The following is a 19,594-nucleotide window of genomic DNA, read 5'->3' on the forward strand; positions in this document are numbered from 1 at the left end:
AGCAGGGACAAATCTAGATAATAAAGAAGGGGAAATGTTTATAGGGAAATACTTATTTGCCATTGGGCATTGGCAGGCCGCCCACCTATCAGCTTATCGTCGGTGCCCTTCGATCATTACCAACCCTATTTAATTATTCCTCTATTCCACTATTACCCTCCCCTTTTATTTGTTGTCCTCTTGGACTTCATCTTGATTAATTTGAACAACTTCACGTCAAACACTTAATTTTAGTGGCCGAATGTTCCAGCAGAAACTATTTATATATATAATAACTCAAATATAAAACTTTACTTAAATAATATACAAACTATTTATTACTTAAATCAACCCGTTTTTGCTTACCTTTTCTATTTAACTGCCACGCTGGCCACCTGGGCTTCTAGATTACTGCCACGTCAAATATGAACTTAATTTAGTTTTTACTTTTGGATGTACTTAATTACCTTTGATTAATGGTATTCATATATTTAACAAATAAAATTAATTGTCGTTTGATTAAGCTTTTATCTTGATGAAAAACTATATATCTTTTGAAAAGAGATACACAGGAGAATTTATCTCATACATTGTGGAGGTAGTTATCAGAAGAAAAAAAATGGAGAGTAGTTTAATAAAGTGTAAAATTTTAAAATAAAATAGTTATATTTTATTAATTAAATTTGTGTAATTTAAATTCGTAATAATTTATCGAGTGAAATACTCATTCACTACGAAACGTACCGTACCAACTAACAATTAAGCAAATGTTTTCCTAATTTTTTATTAAAATACAATTGATTTAAGGGTGTATGAAGTTGCACGAACCAACCCCAATGGCTAAAAGAATTGTTGTTGTTTATAGAGATCACGAATTCGAGCACTGGTGATTGTAGCATAATGATTGAGTATTTATTGTTAATTTTTTTAAAAGTTAAGTTTTTATTTTTTACTTAATAAAATTTTTATATTTTAAAATTTAATCATTTCACCTATTTGATTGATATTTATTGTTAAATTTAATAATTTCAGCTTAGTTGATTTCACGTCTCATATCATAATATTATCGATCGACATTTTAGAAATTTATTATTTTTAAATCTTTATTTTTAAAAAATATATACATTTAAATTTATGTGCTCGTCATGTGTCACATAACGATAATATCTTGTAACAAAATTATTAAAATTTAACAATTATAATTAATCAAGAATTTCAATTGATTCAATAAAATATTATTTATATTGTAATTTCTGTACCCCAAATAAAAATCTAATTAAAAAAATCAAAGTTAATCCGTATAAAAAAAAAAGGAAGGCAAGCGCAGGTAAAGAAACCTAAGAGAGATGGCATTTAGAAAAAAGGAAAGGGGTAAAACGGGAATCACAAGTTACACAAAACACAATCATACGTTCCCCCTTTCTCCAAGTTCTCTCCATATTAATTCAACATTCTCTCTTTTTCCACAAAGACTTGGCCTTTGGCTTGGCTGTTCGTTTTGTTTGATTACTTTTTTTTGGCCCCCTACACCATTAGCAGCTTCACGACCCTTTGATAAAAATGGGTTTTCACGAAAAAAACTCGGGGGAAAAATTAACATAAAAACGAACAACAAAAGGTGGTAGATGCATGCGCCACCACCACAATACCAACTTCTTAAATTCACTCTCTCTCTACTTCTTTCACAATCTTCCTTCATTCTTGTGTACACAACAAACAATCATCAGATTTCTTTTGCCAGATTTTGGTTTTAATCCTTAAAAAAGAAACCTTCTTTCCCCCCTCGGTTTCTACGCTGTCTCAACCACCACCTTTGCTTTTCCCTTTCTCAGGTACCAAACAATTGATGAAAACGACGACTTTTCTTTCGTTTTATTTGTTTATTTATCTTCTTCTCTGTAATGGGTTGTTTTTGCTTTTCCTGGTCATGGAGCCATGGCCCTTTTTTCGCTTTGATTGGCTTAAAGAAGGCTTTGGCTTTGTGGATTTCTTTTTCTCCTTGTTTTTTCCGTGTGTTTTGGGGGTTGGGTTTTTTGTTCTCTTGTGTTTATTACTGCCTTCGCTTCCATGAAAGGTGATAGGTTGGCGGGGTTGACTTGTTTTCCAGGGGGAGATTATTGGGATTTTCGTTAGGCAGACTCATTGGACAGCTTTGTTAGCTTCGCATATGGGAGTTTTGGCTTTACTATATGCAAATTATGATGAATTTCTCTCTCTTTTTTTAATGAAAACAAAAACTATGGTTGAGCTTCGTGTCATCTTGCTCCCGTATCCGGAGCCTGTTTAACTTTTAGAAGTGAATACCATTTCAACAGGGATTGAGGATTGACTGAAAACGTTTCATGGGATTTGCGTTGGTTTGTTCATATTATTATTTTTTCTCTAATTTCATTTATGAATGATTTCTGTTTTACCAGCATCAAGTCGACTGTTTTCCAATCCGTGCATGGGCTTTAGATTTAACCTCTTTGCTTCTCTATGTAGCATTATTGAAATAGAAATCAAACGTACGTGTTATGAGAAAATAGTTGGTTTTCAGCCTACCGAATAGAAGTATATATGGTTGATATTAGTATCTGATAACAAAAAAAATTGATTAACATCTGGGAGTTTTCACAAGGCAATTCCATTTTTCCCTTGAATTTCTTGTTTAATTACTTAGGAGCATCATCAAGTTACTTGCATTGACCCATAGTTTTGATGACCTTCCTTGTATCTATTGTCCTTTTTCTCATTTTTGCTTTATAGCTAAGTAGAAGAGGTGATGTCTTAGTTCCCGTTTACTTATCTTATGAAGCTATTTCCTATATCAGCCCTCTGATTTAACTTGCCATCCTGGTCTTTTTCTAATGTATTCTTTATTGTTGATCATTTTCTAATTGTTTAATCCACTTATAAATCTCCCATCTTTGGTAGCCTTAAGGGCACGGCCAAACAGATTGGTGCAAAGGACGATCTATTTAGGCATTGTTCACTGATTAAAAGGTTGCCAACATGGTGAGCTTACGCAGACGCAGACTCCTGGGACTCTGCTCTGGTAAACTGTAGTTGAAATGTACTTTATCTTGCACATAATTTAATTACTCCTATCGATATCAATGAGAAGGAACGTTTTCTATATCGCGTTATATAAAGTGTTTTCTATATCAATGAGTGTAATCAAGTTCTAAGTTATGATTGGATAATGTCATTCACGAAATTCGATGACCGTTTGTAGGGAAGAGTTCTTTTTTGACTCCACTTTCTAGATTTTTTGATAATGGAAATGCCCCTGAAAGTTCAACCCAGAATGAAAAATCAGTTATTGTGCATCCCATGCCCTCTGACTCCATCAACCACGTGCCTGGGGTAAGATTGCATTAATAATCAATTGACCAGGTGTAGTATTAAATGGTTTCCTGTTAATTTGCTTCTTGGTTGTGGCGGTATCAGTTGTTTGTATTACTATTTCCTTTTCCATTGTGTATGAACATGGCAGCTTGCTGATATTCATTTTACCTTTTTCCGCTTGGGCTAGGGATGCTTGCCTAAACAATGCCTCTTCACTTTATGTTAAGATTACTATAGCCTTTAGTTTTTTATCAGCATCCGAAATTTTGAGTGACCGGCATGCATATGATATATTATTGTGGATCTTGAATCATATTGCATTTCCCCTATCTCTCAAACACCTGCTAATCTTAATTTGGTCTTGTAATTTATCTTTTCCACCTGATGTGTTTTCGACGATAAAATAATTCTATGAGCAAGTCATTTCATCAATCATTGTCCAAATTAAGATAATAAAACATTTATCTCTTAAACATTTGCCTTATTTCTTTCCATATTTTAGGAGCACTTGGTGATATTTATTTAAGTAAACATGATAGAATGTGTTTGTTGATTCATCGTTGTTTCGCTATCTGTATTGACATATCAGGCGGTCACAATTGCATCTTTTTATGAGACCGGTCAATATTCATGGTTGGTTAATTAGTTATTGTTAAATGAACATTAAAGCCATCTGTTGGTAGCATGTGTGGTTAGTGAGCTAAAAGGTGGATCTATGAGAAAGCATAGGTGTATGTGCTGCTTGTTTTTTTTACTCCTTTAACGGAGCTGTTTGGGATCATTGAATAGAAAGAATTATTTCTTCACTCATAATTGATAGAAAATATGCAATTGGTAATGATAGTATCTTTTCTTGTGTTTTCAACTTGGCCATGCATGTGATCCTAAGGATTCCTTTGCAGTACAGAGAAACGAAAACGATATGATAAATTAATGAATTGTGGATGCTTGGTCAATCCATTGCATCATGGGGCACCCTTTCTTATTAGAGAAAACCTTGTTTACTAGGTCATGGTTCCCTTTTGAGATTTGAATTATAGGATAAATAGTCAGTTGTCAATTACAAATGATATTTAACAACTGTTTGCATTACAGAATTTGTTTTACTGTTTGTGACCCTTTTATGTTTTGGATTTCTAATCAATATTTTTTTAGTTTATTTAATTGGCATGCATGCAAACAGGGGTTCATAATGAATATATTAAGTGGTTCTGATTCAGATTCTCAAGTTCATGATAGATAAATACTAAGTGGCATGCAATGTTTAATTCTGGCCTTTACTTTAGAATTACGCTTAAATGTAACTACTTAATGCTCTCTCAGAAAAGCATCGCCAAGGTTAGCTGTGGATCACCAAACATTTCTGGTTCTGGAAAATCGAAAGAGCATCATAATCAACCTTTTCCGGGTTTGTATCTTTGGATCAAAATTGAAAAGTTTACTTGTCTATGACTTCTTTCTGGTTTATATCTTCTTGTTGGCTTCTTGCTGCTTAAATAAAGAAGCAGTTTCAGGAGGAGTCACCTTTTTTGTTAGAATAAAGATGAACATATATATCTCAGAGTTGAGTCAATGCCGTGCCATTTCCTTATTAAACATGTGATTACTCATTAGCGTCAATGTCTGATGCTATGAGCTGATTTATCATTTTACAGTTTGACTGATGCCTTTGTACAATGTATAATCTGTAGAGCAACCAATCAAACGAAGGAAGCGACACAGAAGGAAGCACGTGTCAAACCAAGAACCTTGCTTAATGAGGGGTGTATACTTCAAAAATATGAAATGGCAGGCCGCAATAAAAGTTGACAAGAAACAGATTCACTTGGGCACTGTTGGTTCACAAGAAGAAGCTGCCCGCTTATATGACAGGTATTAAGTTAGCTTTTATCTTTCTTGTAATGATTGCTACTACAACTTCTTCAGAAACTCTTTTCACTATATGTAATGCAAGTATTGCTTTTCAGTAGTCTAGTTTGATGTAAATGTATTGTTGTCTGATATGAACATGCAGTATTCATTTATTTTCATGTTTCTTCATGGTTATTAATGAATTTCATTGGAAGTGTTCATGCACATTGATAATAAATACAATGAAGTGATACTCGTATGCAAATTCCGCAAGAATATGGTATGGTATGTATGAAAAAGCGGTGAAGGTATATGCGATTAGCTTCTCTATATGAAGGATTGTTTAAGAGCTAAATTTTTATGGCATTTTTGTTTCCGTATTGTTTACCTTCTAAAATTTTTAACTGCCTTTTTTGTCATGGACTATAAGTAAATAATGCTGGTCTCTGCCAGTTCGTGATGTGCTAAGATGTGGTCCTAGCATTGATTTTTTGGTAATATAACTGTCCTTCATAGTTATGTTGATAGATAGATATTTTTTATATGTAGAGCCGCTTTCATGTGCGGAAGGGAGCCTAACTTCGAGCTTTCGGAGGAGGAAAAACAAGAGCTTCGGAAGTTCAAGTGGGAGGAGTTTTTGGCATATACTCGCCATTCAATTACCAATAAAAGTAAAATCCTATTGTGTATTGATGATTGTCTATCCTTGTTATCTCAGCTGTTGTAACATAAACATTCAATGGGTTTATTTTGAACGATGATTACAGAGTACAAGCGAAGGCATCGGAGTCAGACCGCAGAAGAGCTCTGAACCTGCAATAGAGGATGGTCGGTGACCGGGAACAACGAACAAGGAGTCAATAGCTTCTCAGCTTGAGTGGAGCTGAATAATCTGGGTCTATTGATTACACTCTAGTTGCAGAGTCTCCATTTTTGGGTGTATAAAAGTCCCCCTATTTGGGCAACATCTCAATGATAAATCTCCATTGTTATCACAGTGTTTAAATCCCAAATAAGTACTAAGTACTGGTTGGTTGCATCATCAGCCTGAACCATTGCTATTAGACTGATGAAAGGCATGCAAAAAGATAATTGCTGGAAAAATAACTTCTATTTCAGAAGAAGCATTAATCCTTTGCTTAGGTGGCCCTGTGTATCTTAACCATATTCGAATATAAGTAATGCATGCGTACCAAGTACTTCTCAACATTAGTAGATTCAACTGAATATTCCTTCAGTTTTTTTTCCATCAATTCTGCATAAGCACTAGCAAAGGCTAAATAACAGACAGCAACAACATAGTTTAAATTCAAGCAGTAATATCTAAGACAACATTGGGTCACACATAATATCACCTGTAAATCTTATTTTACAGTCTTAAAACCCTTAAACGATCAAACAAGCAAAAAAGCAAAACAAAAAGGGAACATTCTTTACTTTCTGCTGTGTTTGCTAATATTTATTTTGAGCATGTCTAGCTCTTTGTTACTGCCGGTATGTGATGTTTCCACCGACTTGAGCATCTGCGGTTTCTACATGACTGTCATGCAGAAGACGCGGTATTTTTCTAGGTCTTTCGATTGAATCTGATGGTTCCATCACATCTAAACACAGCCAGCTGAAATCTTCATTTTCAACAAAAAATGGATTCAAGAACTCATCTTCTATGTTGGTGATATATTGATCTTTCTTCCAATTAGAGCCATTAGTTGCCTCTGGTTGTTTTAATAGCTCATCAAACGATATTCCATCATCGTATGGAAAGTCCTGAAAACATATACGGAAACAGCTTACTTCTTTGTATCTTTATCATCATCTGCATAATCAAATGATTAATATAAACAGATTTTTACAATTGGAGTTAAATTGTCATCGGCAAGAGGCATCCCGAAGCTTGAAGGCACTTCGAATGGCTTAGATGCACTTCTTTCCATGGTGATGGTTTCATCATCACCATCAGTAAGAGCTGAATTGCTCAGTTCCTTTTCAAAGGTGTCATACATTTTTTGAAAACCATTATTGTCTTCAGGTCCGTTGCATTCCTTTAACATCTCTTTAAGGTGTAAAGTTTCCTGAGCCAGAGAAAATTGCATTCTTTTAGATAGTCAACCATCTATGATAAATGATTATGAAATTTAGCATCGGGCATCTTACTTTCGGAATCATATCCTCAACAATAGGATTTATCAAACTAGATAATAAGTGAGAGACTGCATCCTCAGCAACCATATTATGCTGATTGCTTCTTTCTCCGGCACAGATATCAACGCTACCGGATCGATCAGGAACACCATAACCTTCATTGTGCTGACCTGATTGACCAGCATCAGTGCTCGAAACATCAATCCTTCGCTTCAGTTTGCAAAGTTTGAAAGTTTTCTGTAACACATTAAAGCAAATATAAATGAAATATCAAACACCCTAAAGCTAAAAGCAAAATATTTGCAGCAGTTAAGCTTATGAATAAATTTCATTCAAATGAAACCACGACTTACATGATCAGTGTCGATGGAATTAGGGTCAGCCTTGAGTTCATACTCATGCGTAACCCAACAAGTCTTGATTTTGTTTCCATCATTACATTGACCTTCATAGTAAACCAAGGTCTTCTTGGTGCCAATCAACTCCCCTGTTTTAGGGTCTATAACTTCACGAGCATTGCCCGTAGGTTTCCAGTAACCGTGACGGGTTGTCCGGTTAATCCGTTTACTATTTCGGTACTTATATCTTGGTGAGTATATAAAATACCATAATCGGTCCCCAGCCTGCAGCTTCGATATCTCTGAAAATGCAAGCACATACACATATATTTCACCATATCGGGTATATGAAAAAAGTAACGACATGATCAACAAAGATTTAGTTTTTTTTTTTGGTATGATCCGTTTGGACTCAACTAGAGTTCATAAAAACTATATTTTTCCTTATATAGTATTAATGTCCAGAATTCAGCAGCAAAGAAAGAAGCTGTTACAGTAAATATGTGTAATATATATATAAACATATATATAATTTACCAGCTAGTTGCCGAGGCTCCCACTGGCAGATGTCGGGGACTTCATCAATAACTTGGACATCATAATCAGGGTCGGAGGTTTTGATCTGCAGAAACTCGATGAGTTCTTCATCAGTTGGGTGGAATCTGAAACCCTTAACTATGCTCATCTTATCTCACGAGATTTTCTAAAAAGAAAGCAGTAATATAAAGCTGAAGAAGGTGAAATGAAAAAAAGAGCGCTTAGGGAAGTTAGTGCCAAAATGATTAAACCTCATATATATATACACACACACACTCTCTCCTTGCTCGCTAAGTTATAGTACAAATATTCCAAGTGGATCCCACTGAACGTGTCTATCTTTTATTGTTGACAGTATAGTTACCAATAGTCTTCATCTTAGTTGCTACTTCGAGGGCAAGTTTGTGAAAACAATGATTTGAATATAGTTCAGTGATATCTTTTGTACCTTACTGTTAATAATATCAGGCTTAATATCAAAATAAGTGTTTAAACTATACCACTTTTCTCAAATAAATATCTAAACTATTTTTAAATTTATTCTGGTGCATAACATTACAAACGTTATCCATATAGGTACCCGGACTATCAATAGTGTCAATTTCTCCATTAAATGACACGTGTCACAACTTGTTAATTTTAAATTTTTTATTTAAAATTAAAAAGTTAAAATTATATATATATATTAAAAAGAAAATACAAATTTTGAATTAAACTCAAAACTTTGAAAACCTTCATTTCAACCCATAAACCCATGTTGGCTGCCGTCTTTTGCCATCAATGAAACTCCACCCGATCTCACCTCTCCCCGACGACAAAAACCCCTGTGAAATCGTGATCGATAGACGACGAATCAACGTTTTATACCCCATGAACCCTAGGATGAAAATTGTGATTCCACGCGATTCCGACGGCTAATCGATGGAAACTACGACGATGTATGAGTAGGAGGGTGGTAGGTACTATGTCGGTGGTAGTGGCCAAAAAGGGCGACTGCGGCGGAGAATTAAGGTTAAGATTTGAGATTTTATAGATGTTTTATAATACAATAAAAATTATTGTTTTTTTATAAATATCATAATATTTGTTTTATTTTTTAAAATAAATTTTAAAATCACCGATTATGACATGTGTTACTTAACAGGGGAAATTTACGCCGTTGACATCCTGGGCACCTAAACGGGTAACGTTAAGCACCTAGATGAGTCAAAAAATAGTTTAGGCACCTATTTGAGAAATGTGGTATAATTTGGGCACTTATTTTGGTATTAAACCATAATATTAGTCTTGCTAGTGAATATGATACTCTTTGCCGGAAGGAAAGTTACATTGCCATCATAAAATGTGCAGTGAATTCATCCAAAGCAAGGCAAAATAATAAATGAAAATTGATGCCAAATTGCCAATGCATCTTAAATGCATACAAACCCATTACAGAGCTCAAAGTGAGTGAATCTAAAAGGAGATAAAGAGTGAACATGTCATGTAAGATGACCATGTAAGGGAACGCTGTTCGACGGTACCGTTGCTCTACGAAAGTAGAGATACAAGAGAGACGAACTCCTGCGTTACCCGACCCTTGGATCTTGTGTTGATGACAAAGTGTTCAGGGTATTTTCTCAACAACATAAGCAGACCATACCATGGTTTCCCCTTGGATTCAGGACCAGGCCAGTCCTCGGATGTAAGATATCTTCGAACTCGGCTATGATGCCAGACATTACTAAACTGCTCAACCAACTGCAACAAGAAAGGCAAAGTAAGCAATCTTTGTAAAACATAAAGTCCCAAAATTACCAACACTGGGATAAACAAAATGAGAGAACGTAAAGCAGGAAATATAATCAGAACTCTTTAGCAAACATTAGCCAATGGACCACATGTTCTTCTCTATAGATCCGTTCAACTTTCGGGACATCCAACGCAAATACGTCTAGGAGATCATATAACCTCTAAATCATTGAGCCACTTTAAACAAAGGGAAGTTAGGAGAGTAAATAATTTGGGCAATTTAAAATCAATAAATCATGACAGAATAAATCTTGTTTCCCCCTCTAAATTGCAGAGGCAAAAGGAAACACACATGAGAAGAAAAATAAGTAGCACTATCAGTGGTGATTGTTGCCATTATCATTTCATCACAAAGGCTGTCTTCCTTTTTCTTTCCCCGATCAGTATAGATTGTATTCATGGCCTCTTCATAAAAATGACATCAATCATGCATGAAATGGCCTAACTTTTAAGTGCACTCCAACGCTGAAATTTCAGAGCAAAATATAGAAAGCCATTTCCATGCCAAAATCTTTAAAGCACATCAGTAAGGGGAGAATCAAAAGAAAAACACAAGGACTACAGTCAACTAGACAGGAGCGTCATCACCAAAAAGCAATAAAAAGTAAAAAGATGACGGGCCTAAAGAAATGGGATTAAAATAAGATTTAAATCACCCAAAGCTCGAACCTAACCTCAGTGTGGAGTTTCTCCATGGCCATCCATTCTCCAGGACCGCAAAGATCCGAAAGCACAGTAGCTACAGAAGAAACCACATCCTTTTCTTCCAACTGCATAAGTTGTTGATTATCTGATTCACGGTCAACTCTTGATCTTCTCTCCCCCTTCTTCTCTGCAGGATCTGCAGATATTACCATGCCAATGGAATGATATTTTTTATCCAAAGGAGGAACCTTTAGTTCCGAAGTTCAGGTAAAATATAGAGAGTAAATATTGACGAACTGAATGAGAACAGCATAAATGAATGAAAGTTCATGTACAAGGATGAAAAGCTGATCGTGTGTCAGAGTATATGACCAAAAAGAAAGAGAAAGGGCATCAGAAAACAATAGAACTGGTTGATGAAATCTTATAAATCATTTTTGGTGCGATAAAAGTCAAAAGACAGCTTTAGAAATGAAAGAGACAACATTGCATAGCTGATTTATCATGACTAATATACCTTAATCTCAGAGACCACATGGTAACCGAAAAACATACTTTCGCAGCTAAAATCTTGCTTATTTTCAGGTTGATAGGCAGGATGTCCTAATAGTATGATTCCATTTCAAAGATATAATCTTACTGACACCAATAATAAGCTAAATAACAAATAGTACAGTCAGATTAAAAGAAACAGCCAATAATAGTATGAGAAAGGTTAATGAGTAATGAGCATGCGAGTGGCAATAAAACATAACAAGAAGTGCCAGAAAACCAAATTCTATGACTGACCAATTACGGCAATTTGTAACATCTATAGAGTATTAAACCAGTATGAATCATTCTGCTTTCTCTTCTATGGAGGCACTGTTACTAGTATCATTAAAAGCTTGGTGTTCTGCAGACTATGCAATTCCTAAGGAGTATTACTAACGACCAAAGAAATAAAGATAACTCAAAGCCAGGACAACCCAATGAACTAGTGTGATTCTCCAAAACCAGATCAGAATTCAGAAGGTGCTGCAGGTAACCACTACTGATAATTTAAGGAATAATGAAATGGGATACTCATAGGGAAAATTAATGTCATAGATTAAACCCGGATATCAACAAAAATGAAGCTTTGAAACAAAAAGTCCATCTGGATAAAGGATTCGGGTTCACTCCAGAAACGAAATTTGACCGATGCAAATTAATTAACAATGCCAGTTTCTGATGGCCAGAAAAATCAAGAAGAATAACATTGGAAAGTATGAACCAATGAGCTAAATAGTTAAGGCAAGTAATAGCAGAACTCTATGTCAGAACATAAGTATCCTAAAACAACAAGCAAATCTGGTTCTGTATCATCAATAACTAAATATTCAGAAAACAATAAACTTTAAAAAACAATGGTTGAAGAATGGAAAGTTTTCTTCCTAGAGCTTCACAATGACAACTACCAGGAAATAATAAAAGACAAAATGTGATCAAGCAATCGCATAAATGATAATTTTTAAGGGAAAACCCAATAGTAAATTGTACAAACCTAATACTCCGGCCAACCCCACCTTCCCTCCGGATCCGGCCTCCGTCCTACTATACCAATCTTCCCTCCTAACCTTCTTCCCACCACTTCCAACATCTTCTTCCTCCCCGTAATCCTCTTCATAATACTCTCTTCCTCTGCCCTTCTTTGCTCCCGCCACGGACCCCACCGTCCTTCCCATTTCCGCACCGCCATGATGACCATAATGAGGTACACCTCCAGCTGCTGACCCTGCACCCGCCGTCTGGTAAATCGAAACATGGTGCCTAGGCGCAAGGGCTCCACCGAGAATACTCCTCACGGGGAGAAGAAAGTAAAACTGTTTGTCCCCGATTTGGAGGAGGTCTTGTGAATCGAGCTTGATGGGAGGGTTACCCGGAAGGTGGAGGACACCTTCTACGAGGCAGCCGTTTTTGCCGAGGACTTCGAGCGCGAAACGGCGTCGGGTGAAGTCGTAAAAGATACGGGCGTGGTGGCGGGAAATATTCATACCGCCTCCGAGGCTCGCTAAGTCGACGTCGACGGTGGATTTCTTGGAGTTGCGGCCGAGCATTATGGAGTAGGTTTGCATGTAGTATTCGAAGTCTTCCCCTTGTAGCTTGGCGAATCCCGCCTCCACGTCGCTCCCACCCGTCGTTCCCATCGTTCGATTGCGGATTCGATTGAATTATTGATCGGCTGAATGGCTTGCTCAAATAATTATATGGGTATCGGAATTTGCAGGAAGGTTTGCCCGCTCCGGTTCCAGTCTACCTTATAAGATTTACCAGATTTCATAATTAACCATTGTGTTTTTTCAATAATTCGGTGTTAACCATTGTGGGGTTAAAGAAAAATCCCAACTTTTGCTTCTCTAAACTAAAGCCCAAAGCCTAAAATATCCAACTTTGGTGTCTTTCTCTTTGGAAAAAGCCCAGTTTTGTTTTCTTTATTCTTTTGCTTTCTTCAAAATCAAATTGGAGCTCAAATAACTCAAGTTTCCTGTTCGAAACCAGTTGAAATACCTCTCTCTGTCTTGCTTTCCTGTTCGATTTTCTTCTCCTTCGGCTGCCGATTCAATTGAATCTTCCCCTCTCTTGTCAAAGGTAAGTTCTTTAATTACTCGATATATTCGTTACTCCATCTGATTGTTTAATTGCTTGAGGAAACATCAATCGTAAATTGAAACTTCCAAATGAACTTTTTAATGTGAATTTTGTCATAGGCTTCGGGTTCCTTTGTTGCAGAAAGCAAAATTGGACTTTGATTTTTTTTTTATTAGCTATCGCATGGCAGTTTATACAGTTTCGATCTGTTTGGATTGCTTTTTGCTTGTGTGCGTTTATTTTTCTTCATTTAAATTGGTTTTAGGTGTTTAACTTAGTAATGGTGATTTGAGAAATGACTGACCCCTTTACGTGAGTTCTTCAGGTGATGCTGGGGACGTTTTGAGCTAGGGCTTTGAGTTTCATCATCATGGAATGATTACTAAACTATCATTTCTGCTCCATCTCTTAGTCTTAAACTGGATACGAGAGATGGGTTTGCTAATGTAGTAGTTGATAATACTATTTGTAGCATGTTCATTGTTGTTTCTGTTTATCTGCAGAACTCCTTTCTTGGTGATGTTGTTTACTTCATTTTACAGTCCAGCTTCTCATTGGTTATGCATTTCGTTTTTTCTCAGCTGTACGGTTTTGCTTCATCTGTTTAAAGGTTTTAAGTGGTTTGAAATAAAAATCAGGACTCCTGAGCTAGTTTTCATTGCCAATCCAGTGAAGCATGTTCTAAAGCTTCTCTCTCTGCTGGTGGTCATCTCCGCACTTTGGATCGGCCTCTTACAGGCGTCTATAATACCACAAAGCCATACTTGGTTGGTGAGTTTCTTTCTTTCCTTGCTTTGGTGTTCTGTTATTTATGTCCACTTATTCTAATGCATTTCCACTTAATTTTTCCAGCTTCCCATCTATTTTATTGTGTCACTTGGATGCTATGGTTTATTCATGGTCGGAGTTGGTCTAATGCGGTTCCCTACTTGCCCTCAAGAAGCATTGCTGCTGCAGCAGGTATTTTGCTTCTCTCCGTCTCGTTTTATTCGCATACATCCTTCGCTTTCTGTGTCCTCTCCTTTTGTTTTCCTAGTATGTTCTTAAGCAGTATGAGAACATCTACTGTTGTTGAGACAAATTTTCCTCCCCATGCTATGTGGTATGTTCATAGGACATCGCCGAAGCCAAGGATTTCCTGAAGCAGAAAGGGGTTGATGTTGGTTCCAACTGATAGTTTTTCCGATAACATCTCTTCTTCGACTCAAGTGAGAACAAATTGCTGCAAGCTTTACCGATGGACCTCTGTTTTGGACCAGAGAGAAAAGGTACAAATTGGGAACTAACTAAAAAGTTTGTATTACTTTCATAGAAGAATTATATTGCCTGTGTGTCTAACATTGAGGAGTATATTTGGTAAAAGAAATGAGTTACCACTTGTTGAGTAATTTTTAGCTATGCTTGTCGTGTCGAGTAGTTTTCCCATCAATAGAACACATCGAAATCTGAACAAAGCGTCATTGTTCATCATATTTTGGATTGGTTGACATCTATTTGGTATGATCCACTCTAGTTAAATGCTATTATGATATTTAACACGTTGGAAAAGGGTAAAGAGATAGCCAAGCCAAGGAATCGGTCTCATATGTTGCTCGGATTATTCTTTTTGAAGTACTCGTGTCCGACACTTTTGTTTCTTTGTTTTTGTCTGAAAGATGAGTTGCCATATTCATCGGCGTCAAAATACGTTCTGGTTCATCAAAAACAAACCAAAAAGGATTCGTCCTCGAAAAGGCCCAATGAGCGAGTGAATCTGTAATCTGGTTTACCCCTGTATTCGCTTGATGAACTTTGATGAAGCACGAGAGTCGCTCATGCCTCGTTGAGCATAAATCCAATCACTGAAATATCTTTTTACAGACTTATCATGCGGTTAACGATGGCTATAGCGTCACCCTCGATAATCACTCGATTCCATCCATTCTCGTTCGCCGTTAGTAATCCTTCCAGGAAAACTATATATATAACCCATGAGGCTGAGTGGTATAGCACTTTGATGGTATGCTTTTCCTCGTAAATTTTCTAACTTCCGTGGTCAAACAAATTAAAAGTTTAAATACTAAAACAGATTAAAGCTGATAATTTAAATACTAAACATATAATTTATCCTTTATTATATTCTAATTAAGTAATCATGAATGATATGTTTAATACCAAGTTGTCATTAAAGATGAATAATATAAATAATGTCATGCTCTTTAAAATTAATTTTTTAATGTAATTTACATATATAAATTTCATAAATTCACGTTCTTAAATTTATTTTTAGGTTCATATACTATTAATATATGTCAATCACATTCTTTCATTAATAAAACTGTTAAAAATTCATCAAGTGTCATGTAAATACTCATACATATTATACATAATATATGCTGACATGAATGTTCATGTAAATACTCATACATATTATACATAATATATGCTGACATGAATGTTAGAATAAACTAATAATTAATTTATAGATTTTGAAATTATTATTAAAGAATGATTTGAATACATTTTTATCAGTTCACTTGATCGATTATTTGTAATCATGATCATTATTAAATTTTGTAATATTAATAATAATGTCTTTTTACATTCCAGGTCCCTCACACCATTTTTTTTTTATAAAAATGTTCCTTTTTTTAAGGCAAGAGCCAGATTCCAGCTCAAAAAACACCCCTCCAAATCCTATTCTCCTTTACTCATTTCACGACCATCTCGTCTCCTCCTCCGTTTCTTCCCATTACTTTTCTACTCGGACACCTTCAGTAGTTCAATGTCACTCTCTCCGGATCCGGCCCTTTGAAAAGAAGCAGCAAAACCCCATTTCGCTATACTCGTTGAAGCATTGGAAATTCAAAAGGAAAAAGATAAACATGGGTGGTTTGAGAGTCATGGTGTTTCTGTAAAGGAGTTAGCAAGTCAGAAAGAATGAAGGGCACCGTATTCTCAAGTAAAGCTCCGGCAATGGCCAGAATCACCGGCGCCTCCGGTGATGGAGTCTCGGTTGCTGGATTCCTCATCCACCGGAATCTTCTCTTAACTACTCTCGTTAACCTCCCTTCTGTGGCTGCTGCCGAGAGCTCCGAGATCCGGCTCCAAAACGGTGTTGCTGCCACTCTCGTTCCTCACAGGTAATTTTCCGCTTTTCTTTTTCCGGTTTGTAATAGGAAAAATGAGGGATTTGGTTCCATACCATACTATCATGAAAATGCCATTGAATTATGGTTAGTTTATTAAAGAAACGTGGGTCCAAGATTGATAGTTGGAGAAGTGTTTTTCATACTTTGTAGAATTCTCAGCTTTGAGATTTGATTGAGGTAATTAATTTGGCCTCACCTTTTCTGCTTATATATCAGTACATGGCAGAACTTTTAACTGTAAAGATTACATTAAAATAATATTCTTCATAATTTAAGCTTGTTTTTTCTTCCTTTTTTGTTGACATTTCACCGTCATGAATTTACTATGAACGCCCACATAACTGCAATGTGTACTTCATTTTTTACCTAGAAGTTAAATTACATTAAATCTTCAAAGGTTCATACTTCATACTTAGTATTTCACCTAAACTCGAGTATCATCTTTCTTAAGAGAAGTTCTTTGGATGAAGATGAAATATGGTATATTCTCAAAAACAGTTTATATACAAGATAATTTAACTTTGCCTATATGGCATGAGAGGGGTTTAATTTAATTTTCGTTGTTAAGTTAGTTTAATACAAGGGCACTTACCTGTTACATAAGTGCAGCAGAGGAACATGCTAGAGTCATAATAACTTCAATAGTTGATCATACAGGTTTGAATTGTGTAGCAAACCAGCAGGCAGTAGCATTATTAGGCGTTGCTCTCTCAACTGAATCATGAATCTTTACTCTTTTTGTTTTCCAGATGTGTCGCACATGACATAACAATATCCTTTGATTTGTTCACAAATATGATAGATAATATGTAAAAATGTATTTTGCTAACTAATATGTATTACTAATATTCAGTAATGACATTTTTTTTCAACAGTAGAAATAGAAACGTATTTATACAGTCGTCTGTGCTTATATATTGTTCATTAGCATTTTCGTTGTCTTAGTACATCGGTGATATTCATAATTTATCAATCACAGCTAAAAAAATTGATGTTTAATGTGATAAATTGGATTTCTTGTAGATAGTTACCCTCTTTAGTTTTGACCCTTTTGTTAGGATTGAAGTGGGAAGTCCTCCTCCTACCTCTCAACCTAACCATTGATGCAACCCTGACATTGTAATATTTCCTTTGCATATGCTGGTCTTGCCTTTCAAATTCAACCCATTGTCCCTTTATTGAAGGCAAGTGCTTACCTTTGGAAGTCAAAAAGTAGAGGTGGCTATAGGTGGGAAAATAGTCTGATCCCTGCTGTTTAAATGACTTGCGCTAGCCAGTTGATGTTGTTCTGGTTGATCTCTAGGTTGGCCCATTTTTGTGGTTTAATAGCTTCATGATTGATTTTCCTTCTGTGATTTACTGGTGTAATGCATATGCTAAGAAAAACAGGTGGTAGTTCTCCTGAAAATTTTCTTTGTAAGTCCTTTTTTAGCAACACCCCAAATTTTAATTCATGGTCATCATTCTGATTGCAGGTTTTTCATTACCATCTCCGTTTTAGATCAAACAACAGTGGTTTTAGATGCACCGGATGGAGAATCAAATACCCAGGGGCACCAACCTCATTACTTGAAGACGTATTCTAAACCATGTTTATATCTAGGAAGTGATGTTTACCTTCTAGGTTACACCGAGAAACAAGAAGTAACAATAGGTGAAGGAAAGGTGGTGATTGCCACAGACAACCTCATAAAAGTGTCAACCGATGGAATTATATGGAACCCTGGCTCGTCCGGATTTGATTCTCATGCGAACCTTGCATTTATGATCTGTGATCCTATGAAGCTAGCTACCTCTCCTAATATCAAGTTGTCCATGACTTCTTCCTCATCCTTGTCATCATGTAAGAAAGATACTCCTATGCAATTCGGTATTCCCATTCCCATCATTTGTGACTGGTTAAACCAGCACTGGGAAGGTAGTCTTGATGAAGTTAACAAACCCAAGCTACCCATTATTAGGTTGATGTCTTCGGTCCAGAAGAGTGAGCATTCTTCTGCATCCTTCACAATGCGCCATGTTTTTAAATCAACTGGAGATGATAGTGACATAACTCCATCTTCATCAAATATCATCATAAAAGTTAAGGATCAACCAGGGCCAAGCAGTTCGGCTGCGGTGAACACTATTGAAAAAGAGACGTGTTCTGATTCACATGCTGAGCATATACAAGGAATCCCAACACCTGAAATATATGAATCGCCAAAGTTGACTGCTGTCCGTCTTAGGAAGAAAGAAACCAGCCAAATCCATCTTTTGGATATAAATTTTCCTCCAAGGATTGTGAAATCTGCTGTAGTTCTGCAGCCTGACAAACAAGAACTTCCAAATACAGGTGAGAATGCTTTAAAGGAGCTTCCTCCAGAAAGCCCATTGAGAGAAGAGGAGCAAATCAAGAACAGACTACATGCAAATCCCAGAGAGGATGCCGATGTTGGCTCGATCGCATCTGTAAATGGGGCCCAGAGCGAGGTCCAGTTTAGTTCATCTCGAGTAGAACGTCCAGAGATGTATAATGGGTACAGCAGTGAGGGGGAGACCATGTACTCTTCCGAGACTGCCGAGAGTCGAAACTACACAAGTCTAAGAGAAGGGAAGTTTCAGCAAGTGGGAAGGAGCCAGAGTTGTGTGGGTTACACAAGATGGGGAGCTGCTCAAAGAAACCCAGCAGCTCGCAGGGCATTGCTGGAGAAGCAGAGGAGCTTTATACATGGAAAGAAGACTTACTCACGACGGCAACTTCTCAAAGAAGTAACGACTACAGCAGCCCTACGGTTTCCTCAATCATGAAGAAACGGAACAACTCAGAGCAGCCGCCAGTCAAACATCGCCCAAGCATCAGTCATTCATCCCCGAGATGGCTGTTTTAATGGTACCAAAATGATGCCAAAAAGCCAACAACAAATATATATACCAAAATGTATTTCATTATTTGCATTCAGTGCAAACTAATATGCTGTGATAATGTGCAGAGTGATTCAATAAAAAGAAAAAGATTCAGCCACCATACCATGTCGTAGTTCTTATCATTGATCCAAGCAGCAACAATGCTAATACAATTGCATTTTCAGGCACAATTTCCTGCCAAGTAACTTTGACAGTATCTTTTTATGCACGGATGAAGGCTTCATTATAACAGCAGTCGTTGCCTCGTAAATCAATGAGCATTGGGATGGGTTATGCTGTTACACGTTTCATTGAATAGGCCCATTAAGAGTGTCAATTAGGGGGACTGATATC

General features: G+C 36.4%; 5 protein-coding genes across 6 annotated transcripts; 3 read left to right on the forward strand and 2 right to left on the reverse strand.

Annotated features, from left to right (window-relative positions):
* The first annotated feature begins 1,448 nt into the window (after positions 1 to 1,448).
* LOC120153295 (ethylene-responsive transcription factor-like protein At4g13040) lies at positions 1,449 to 6,308 on the forward strand. Its single transcript, XM_039165284.1, has 7 exons — positions 1,449 to 1,811; positions 2,896 to 3,016; positions 3,197 to 3,327; positions 4,633 to 4,717; positions 5,001 to 5,181; positions 5,710 to 5,831; positions 5,928 to 6,308. Exons 2-7 carry the CDS (start codon positions 2,974 to 2,976, stop codon positions 5,969 to 5,971), a joined length of 606 nt encoding a protein of 201 aa, XP_039021215.1. The 5' UTR covers positions 1,449 to 1,811; positions 2,896 to 2,973; the 3' UTR covers positions 5,972 to 6,308.
* Positions 6,274 to 8,416, reverse strand: LOC120153294 (NAC domain-containing protein 71-like). The gene is made up of 6 exons (XM_039165283.1): positions 8,178 to 8,416; positions 7,656 to 7,942; positions 7,315 to 7,539; positions 7,014 to 7,232; positions 6,491 to 6,927; positions 6,274 to 6,309 (listed from the first exon to the last, which is right to left on the reverse strand). Exons 1-5 carry the CDS (start codon positions 8,323 to 8,325, stop codon positions 6,646 to 6,648), a joined length of 1,161 nt encoding a protein of 386 aa, XP_039021214.1. The 5' UTR covers positions 8,326 to 8,416; the 3' UTR covers positions 6,274 to 6,309; positions 6,491 to 6,645.
* Positions 8,417 to 9,608: 1,192 nt separating this feature from the next.
* LOC120153174 (FHA domain-containing protein FHA2-like) lies at positions 9,609 to 12,880 on the reverse strand. Its single transcript, XM_039165176.1, has 3 exons — positions 12,139 to 12,880; positions 10,643 to 10,809; positions 9,609 to 9,917 (listed from the first exon to the last, which is right to left on the reverse strand). The coding sequence occupies exons 1-3, from the start codon at positions 12,779 to 12,781 to the stop codon at positions 9,708 to 9,710; spliced, it is 1,020 nt and encodes a 339-aa protein (XP_039021107.1). The 5' UTR covers positions 12,782 to 12,880; the 3' UTR covers positions 9,609 to 9,707.
* An 847-nt stretch (positions 12,881 to 13,727) lies between these two features.
* On the forward strand, positions 13,728 to 14,599 carry LOC120153175 (dolichol-phosphate mannose synthase subunit 3-like). 2 transcript variants are annotated; one of them, XM_039165179.1, is made up of 4 exons: positions 13,728 to 13,806; positions 13,894 to 13,994; positions 14,076 to 14,183; positions 14,338 to 14,599. In XM_039165179.1, exons 1-4 carry the CDS (start codon positions 13,743 to 13,745, stop codon positions 14,395 to 14,397), a joined length of 333 nt encoding a protein of 110 aa, XP_039021110.1. In that variant the 5' UTR covers positions 13,728 to 13,742; the 3' UTR covers positions 14,398 to 14,599. The 2 variants fall into 2 exon arrangements, with proteins under 2 accessions (XP_039021110.1, XP_039021108.1); XM_039165177.1 differs by having other exon boundaries at positions 13,728 to 13,994.
* A 1,217-nt stretch (positions 14,600 to 15,816) lies between these two features.
* LOC120153250 lies at positions 15,817 to 19,435 on the forward strand. Its single transcript, XM_039165241.1, has 2 exons — positions 15,817 to 16,345; positions 17,830 to 19,435. Exons 1-2 carry the CDS (start codon positions 16,143 to 16,145, stop codon positions 19,142 to 19,144), a joined length of 1,518 nt encoding a protein of 505 aa, XP_039021172.1. The 5' UTR covers positions 15,817 to 16,142; the 3' UTR covers positions 19,145 to 19,435.
* Positions 19,436 to 19,594: the final 159 nt, after the last annotated feature.

Source organism: Hibiscus syriacus, unplaced genomic scaffold, assembly GCF_006381635.1.
Source record: "Hibiscus syriacus cultivar Baekdansim isolate YM2019G1 unplaced genomic scaffold, ASM638163v2 tig00111099_pilon, whole genome shotgun sequence".
Classification (NCBI taxonomy): domain Eukaryota; kingdom Viridiplantae; phylum Streptophyta; class Magnoliopsida; order Malvales; family Malvaceae; genus Hibiscus; species Hibiscus syriacus.